Source organism: Glycine max, chromosome 15 (assembly GCF_000004515.6).
Source record: "Glycine max cultivar Williams 82 chromosome 15, Glycine_max_v4.0, whole genome shotgun sequence".
In the NCBI taxonomy this organism is placed as follows: Eukaryota; Viridiplantae; Streptophyta; class Magnoliopsida; order Fabales; family Fabaceae; genus Glycine; species Glycine max.
Genome location: NC_038251.2, coordinates 5,029,684 through 5,037,331, shown reverse-complemented (window position 1 = coordinate 5,037,331; position 7,648 = coordinate 5,029,684). Strand labels below are relative to the sequence as shown.

At 34.5% G+C, this 7,648-nt stretch overlaps 1 protein-coding gene across 1 annotated transcript; it reads right to left on the bottom strand.

Annotated features, from left to right (window-relative positions):
* Nucleotides 1–1,913: 1,913 nt before the first annotated feature.
* LOC100800514 (cation/H(+) antiporter 15) lies at nucleotides 1,914–5,418 on the bottom strand. The gene is made up of 3 exons (XM_003547080.4): nucleotides 5,011–5,418; nucleotides 3,695–4,690; nucleotides 1,914–3,607 (listed from the first exon to the last, which is right to left on the bottom strand). Exons 1-3 carry the CDS (start codon nucleotides 5,230–5,232, stop codon nucleotides 2,306–2,308), a joined length of 2,520 nt encoding a protein of 839 aa, XP_003547128.3. The 5' UTR covers nucleotides 5,233–5,418; the 3' UTR covers nucleotides 1,914–2,305.
* Nucleotides 5,419–7,648: the final 2,230 nt, after the last annotated feature.

Sequence of the window (7,648 nt, the reverse complement as noted above, 5' to 3'; positions counted from 1 at the left end):
CATTGAAGGGTTTTTTCAAGTTAAACAAAGTGTGTCTCTGTTTTTTTAATTTCTATTTTGTGATCTATACTTTATTGATGCTCTTAACAGGTTCTTACAAATTTTGGATAATTTATTTCCGCGAATTATTATTCTATTATAGAGTTTGTTATTGTGTTAGTTGGTCTATTTTCCCATGATATTATTCTACATCTATTCATCAATTACCTTTTTAGTAAATACTTGAGGCAATCCATAAAAAGCATATATACATCGTGTGAATTTGATCTTTTGTGTAATCGAAATATCAATTAAATCTTTTTTTTAAATAACATCAATTTAATCTTTACATCATGTAAAGCATGATTTATATTAATTCAAATTTTTAATCTATGTAAAACTAAATGTTAGCACAGTCGTATAAAATTTTGTTGCATTACATGTGAGAGAACAATTTAATTAATGACAGGAGAATTTATATCCGATACTTATGTTAACTTCTTAGTCATGATCTTTGATACAAAACAAAAAAAAATAAAAACATTGTTGAAAAAGAAAAAAAAAACTTAAATATGTAGCTTGTATTAAAAAGACTTGAGTTCCTAACTTATATATAAATATTAAAAAGAAAAAATGTATTGTCCCTAATAATTAGGAGTGTTTCACGGATAATCCGATTCAAATTGGGTTTTTTAAGTACTTGTATTAAACCTGACGCAATCTAATTAAATTCACTATTGAACTAATTGGGTAATTGAGTTTTGTATTTTAGACCTCTAACCCAACCCAACCCGACACATATATATTATTTTAATAATAATATACACAATCAAAATTCAGTTATGTCCAATAAATTACATTATTGCTTTCCATTTATATTATATCACTATTGTTGAATATGTGAAGTACTTCAAGTGAGAAACACCCTCAAAGTGGAGAGATAAATTAGATCTTTGACAAATTGACTAGGATATGAAGGATATTAATAGGTCATAAGACACAAAACAATTCAAAATTTAAAAAAGTACATCAAAGACTAGTATATACTTATTATTCAATTTATTTTAGTTTTTGCATAATTTATTCAAATTTAAATTTTGCAAAATAAAATCATTTTTAAAATATTGTGATCTAATTAATCCATCCCAACTTAATTCATTCATAACTAGATTGATTTGGGTTGGATTTGGTAAAAAAAAATTCAAACTCAATCCAATGTAATCCAATTTTTTTTATTGAATTAAACAATAGATTTAGTCGAATCCAACCCAACTCAATTGATGTACATCCTTAATAATAATTGTATCATACCAAAGGAACATTTAAAAACCTATGATTTTACTTCCAGTACTCTAATACCTATAAACACCACCCATCTAAGTTATAAAGTGGATTTCCATTTTCCAAATCTTTATGAAATTGTGGGTTTACTCGAAAGTATTTTTCCTATTTTTTTTAGAGACAGTGTATTTTTTCTATCAACTCAAAAGTGCCAACCTTTAACCTTTTATCCTCATAGGTGTAAAGGATTTAGGATGGTAATGTAAGAAAACGAAGGAAAGTGACGGAAGAAGTAATTGTAGAATGAGACATTTTGGGGAGTTTCGTTTGTGGCTTACAGTGCTTATGACTGATATGAGGAACTATTCCATGTAAAACTGCAAAAGTGTCTCCCTATCTATATTTTTTTCAATTTGCCTTAAGCAAAACAGGGAATTTCACCAACACTTTTTAATCTGACCAAACAACTAAAGTTTATCAATAGACTAATTTTTTCCACGAAATTAATTCAAAAACATTTTACATACTCCCCGATTAAGTTTACGTGACTTGTATAATTTTTGAAAAATATAGATGTAAACGTTGTGATCTTTACCTCATCATCTTGAACTAGTTAATTATAGCCATAAATTTAAGTGGGAAATGTTGAAATTCAAAGATATCCTTTTCTTTCTATAGCAAATTAAGCTGGAGAATAAACTATAATCTTTTGTTATTATACATTTGAAGTCAACCCTTTTCCTCCTTTTCTTGTCTTGCATAAATGGACAAGCCCCACCCCATTGCCAAATCCAAAATCCACAATTGTGGCACAACAAACTGCACACAAAAGCTTCAAAGGGTGACCACTTTCCATGAGCATCTATCACCGCACTTCAACGGTAGTATGCTCTTATGAGACTCTGGCACGAACTGTACATGCATAGCGTTGGGCTAATTTGGAAAGATTTACATTAACATGTACATATCCACCCTTGTGTTTGATTTGTACTTGTTTTTGTCCCTCTTGATTACGTGTAACAAGAAAACCTCAAAAAAGGAAACATTATAAAAGAGACTGCCCCATTCCCATTGGCATTGTATATCTTTGCATGTTTTGTTGTTGTTTCATGTTATGGTAGTGTTCACTTGTTTGCCATGGTCTTTCAACCACAAAATTTTCCTCCCCATCTGGGCCTTGCCCAACATATTGATGCATCACCAACACTGAAGCTGTTGTTTCAAAGTCTGAAGAAGCTAGCAAATCCCCAATGGCTCCTAACTCAGGACACTCACTCCAATCTGTTAGGCCATCTGTTAGTGGTGACATTGTACCTTGCCCTCTCCCAACTATGAACAAGTCATTGACATTGTTTATTGATCTTATTGCTGCAACGGTTTCCTCCCCATTATTCACAACCTTGTCTATGTAAACAACTGAATCATCATTTGTAATCATCTTTTTGAACTCACTTATATACTCCTCATCTAGTGTGTGTTCCCTCCCATTTTTTATAATGGTGAAACTTCGATCAATATTAGCCCACAAGTGATCTGTTTCCGGAGTTTGAGTTGGATGCTTGCTTGGAGTGAAATGCATGACAGTAAGGTGAACCCTTGGATGCCTTGACATTCTCCATCCATAAGCTAGTGCCTCTCTATCATCTGGCCCTCCGAAATATAATACAGCCACCTTATGAGATGCTAGATTTCCGATCAAGCGGTTAGATCCGTTAAGGCCTCTATCCACAAGTATCCCAACTGAGCAAGGTGAATTTTGTAATAGATTGTGGTTAATCATTCTGAATGCTGGAATAGTGTCATGCATTTCTCCATCAACTGTTTGTTGCTTATGGAAAGGAATGATGATTAGGGATACCCTTTTATCCTCAGCTAGATTGCATATGTCTTCATGCATGGTAGAGTAAGGGGAAATAGCTGTTAAGGGTTGGACTTGAGTATGACCAACATGTTCCTCAAAGTTCTGAAATGCAGTGATGATGTGGTCAGTTTGTGCTTGTGTTTTGTTGAGGGCTGGACCTCCTGATTGTCTATTAGCATGGACAACGAGCATGGCAGAAGCTCTACCAGTGAGTTCAACTAAGTGGAGCACATAAGCACATATGGGAGACCTTTTGTGGGGATGAGTTGCTTCAAGGAGATTAACTAGTGTGGGGACATTTCTAGGGGTGTGAATACACACCAGCACCCGTAACTCTGCATCAAGTCTTGAATTCTGTATTGTTCTCCTTTTATAAGGTATGAGCCTTTTTCTTGGCTTGTAAATTAATGTTACAATGGGTGAAACGACTGCTGTCATTACGAGTGTTACAATTACCATAACTGAGAATATTTTATCTCCTAAGACCTGCATATGCAAAGTTAATTTGTCATATTCATATGTTGATCAACTACGGAGGTATAATTAGATTACCAAAGAAAGTGAGTGCTGTACCTTTTGTTCCCTCCCAACATTTAGCACAATCATTTCAATAAGGCCTTTAGAGTTCATGAGTAAACCAAGAACAACTCCATCACGGTTTGGTATCTGGAAAATGAGTGAAATAAAGAAAGTCCCCAAAATCTTGCCTAAACAAGTGAGAGGAATCACCGTGAGTACAAAAGTCCATGTACTAGCTCCACTGATCAACTTGATATCAGTCTTAAGCCCACAAATGGCATAAAAGAGAGGAAGCAAAAGCCCGGAAACAAAGTCTTCAAGCTTTTCTAGTATAGCAGCTCCAAGTGGGCCATTTGGAATAACTAGGCCATACACAAAAGCTCCAAAAGCACAATGTGTTCCAAGGACATCTGTAATGAAGGCTGAGATCATAACACCAGTAAGTACAATGCATAATTGGAACTCACTGAAGGGTTTTCCCTCTGGGGTTCTCTCTATCAACCAAGACACTGCTGGTCTAACAATAACAAAGCAGAAGGAAACAAAAACAAGGTTTGATATTACAACCAAGACAGAGGCCCATGTGCCAGTATTTGCCTCTGATAAAGCAATAGCTAGAGCAAGCAATATCCATGCAAACACATCGTTGATCAGAGAAATTGAGAGAGCAAGCTTCCCTAAGTCTGTGCTGATGAGTTTGAGATCAGCAAGCATGCGAGCAAGCACCGGGAAAGCAGTGACAGATAGAACAATACCAATGTAGAGCACATAGCTGGCTTGGTTCATGCTATTGTCTTTGTCTTCTATTAAATGGGAGACACAAACCGCAATCAAAAAGGGCAATATCATACCAGCAAAGGCTATGGACACCGTCTTTTTTCCGGTGCGTTTGATGATCGAAATGTCCATCTCTAACCCCACCAAGAAGACGAAGTATATGAGACCCATGTTTGCCATTGTCTCCAGCACCATCACACTCTTCAGAGGGAACACGGCATTGGCAAATTTTAGATTTCTACCAAATATTGATGGACCCAATAGCAATCCACCCTACAAATATTATCACATGATTCCACCCAGTTACAAAATATTTAAAAGCAACAAAATCAATTCACACCTACAATATTATGGCTGCAAATTAAGGTTACCAACTTTAGTTTAATTTCCTGTTGGTATATGCTCTCTACATATGGTTACAACACAGTTTCTTGATGTTATGAATCATAGCTCATGTAACAACTTGTTGAAACTATAATTCATAACCAGGAGTTAATGTATATTAAATTTGGCTGATTTGCATGCATTTTGCCAAAGTTGGAAGAGAGGCAATAAATAATAAAGAATAAAAGTTGGAAGAGAAAAGAAGTTACCAAAATTTCAGCAATTACACGCGGTTGGTGAAGGGGCTTGAGGATGAAAACAAAGAAACGTGTGGCACAAACAACCATCGTTAATTGCAAGATGAAGAGAGGAAGGGAGTAATCTAAAGGGTTATCGCCTTGCCATAAACCATTTGTTGTTGTCATGAGTGGCGTGTAGCAAATTAGAGATCTATCTGACATATTATACGGTGCCATGGTTGCGTTGTTCATTTTATCTTTGTCCAGACAAAATGAACAACACAACCAACAAACACCACTTGCTTAATTTCTTATGTTGTTATGATCAAGGCGTGATTGTTATCTTCCCTTTCCAATAAGTTAGGCTGAAAAAGAAAGGGGCAGGTACCCCTTGGTTGAGTTTTTCTGGGAAGATGAACACAATCAAGCCTTGGTGCCTCCTTGCCCTGGAAGAGATGTTATCTAAGGTAATGTATTGAATGTATATACCTATTTTTGTAAACTCAATATTACACCCCATGATCTCTGCTAAAATGAGGTCATTGGTGTGCATGCCACTTGGACTTGGGTAAACATTATAATTACTATTAACCATCTAAGATCACGTATTAAATGTATCTAATTATCTAATTATCTATCGACGTGAACCATGTTTTCTCTTTTTTGGTTCAAGCCCCGCTTCGAGTGCGGCTCGATCAGGAATGGAAAAAAAAGTTTCCAATTATAATATAAAGTTATTTTTAACTATCCATAAATACTTTTAAAAAATTTGTAGGTTAAAAGGAATAGACAACTAGGAAAAAAACTAAATATACAAATAAAAAAAAACAGTAGTTTGTAATGATTGAGAGAGACAACTTTTTATTAATTGCGGAGATAACACGTGAAATATATATCTAAAAAAAAAAAGAAAGTTAGAATATTAAAATATATAATTAAGAGAGTGAAAATATTAAAAACCTAACTCTTTAAATTATGTAAGAATATATTGTTTCATTCAAGATGAGGGGGCAACTTATTCACGAGGAAATTTCCTAGAATGTGATTAGAAAAGCACAGTAACATATATAGGTCCGTTCCTGGGTCACAATTCATAAATGTGAGACTCAAAGATATACTAAACAATTGACTGATACGAAGATCCTCATACAGCAAACTTACCTTACAACAACATTGCGACATGGCCACTGAAATGTAGTTAGGTGTCAAGAGTAAATATGAAAGGGTTTTTAATTCTAACATCAGAAGATTAAGTCATTAAAATAAAAATTTTGAACTTCAATTGTAAAGTTGTTTTTTTATTTAAAATTAATATATTAATTATGTGCGAGTATGGGATGGATTGGATAATAAAATTCTTATGCACACAGTCTCACACTCACTCGTAATTTTTTAGGGATAAATACATATATCCAAATCTAAACCAATTTAGCGAGTAATTTCTCTTTCCATAATGAGTATTTTTTACATATACTTATTTAGCCCGGGTTTAGTTGTCTTCCCTTTTCTATTTATCTTTACCTGAAATTCATGAAATTTTTATAAGATTTGACACTTAGACAAGTACTAAATTAGATCTATTATCTATGTCTAACACAAGTCACATGTAATGTGGTACATCTTGTTGGTGGAGGCAATTTAATGTCCCTCAAGACCCCAATAGCCAAAACGTTACAGATAATCCCCAACCCAGACCACGGTCCATTCAAGCGAGACGTATCTGACACATTCTCGTCTTGATCATCATCATGTGAACAACTCTGCATTAATGTCTCGAACACAAATGCCGAATCAGTGCTCCATGATGAGCTATGGGAACTGTTTAATATTCTGCAACATTATTAATTTCACTATCACAGTGGTGGGGGATTACCCGGATAAAAATAATAAAAGCATTATCATAATCATAGTGAGTCTAACAAAAATAGTAAAGAATATCAAATCGAGTCAAAGTTATTATTATTATTATTGAGGATGTCCTAGTAAAAGAGGATTCCTTTTTGTTCTTGTTGGGATTCAGATAGGGAACGAGTCAAAGGGAATAAGGTAAAGATTTCATAGCTATCATTGAAGAGAATAAGAGTTTTCTTGCTTTTTCCCTTTATTTTTCCAGGCAAAAGGGGTGTGACTCGTATCAAAAGCCGAAACTAAAAATGGCTACGCATTACGACATAATTAACTAGAATGCCATGAAACATTGTTTAGCTGTTAATAAGCTCAATTTGTTCCTCAAATAAACACAATAAGGGGTACTCATGTTCACATTACAAAGGGTGTGACAACAAGTCCCAATAGGACAACTTGGTTTTCCAGCTGCTACTAGCTTGTACTTAGCGATGGATTTAACAGCGTGTTGCAATGTTTAGCAGCGCTTTTCTCGGTCAAGAGGGTGAATGCATACCACAACTGTCTCTACCATGCTCATATAATTGCCAGATCAAGCAGAGGACCACTTACACTTGATGGTGATATTATTAGACATGTTTTTCAAGTAACCCTCAAATATTCTTACCTTATGTAACGCAAACTACTAAGGTGTAACTACATTATACAATAGCATGCATTCCATTTTAAAAGTAAGGCTAATTAGAGGTTTTAAATTAATTAAAACTCACTAAACAGAAATGTAGATATCTTCTATAGTGAAATACTAAAACACAAAAGATGG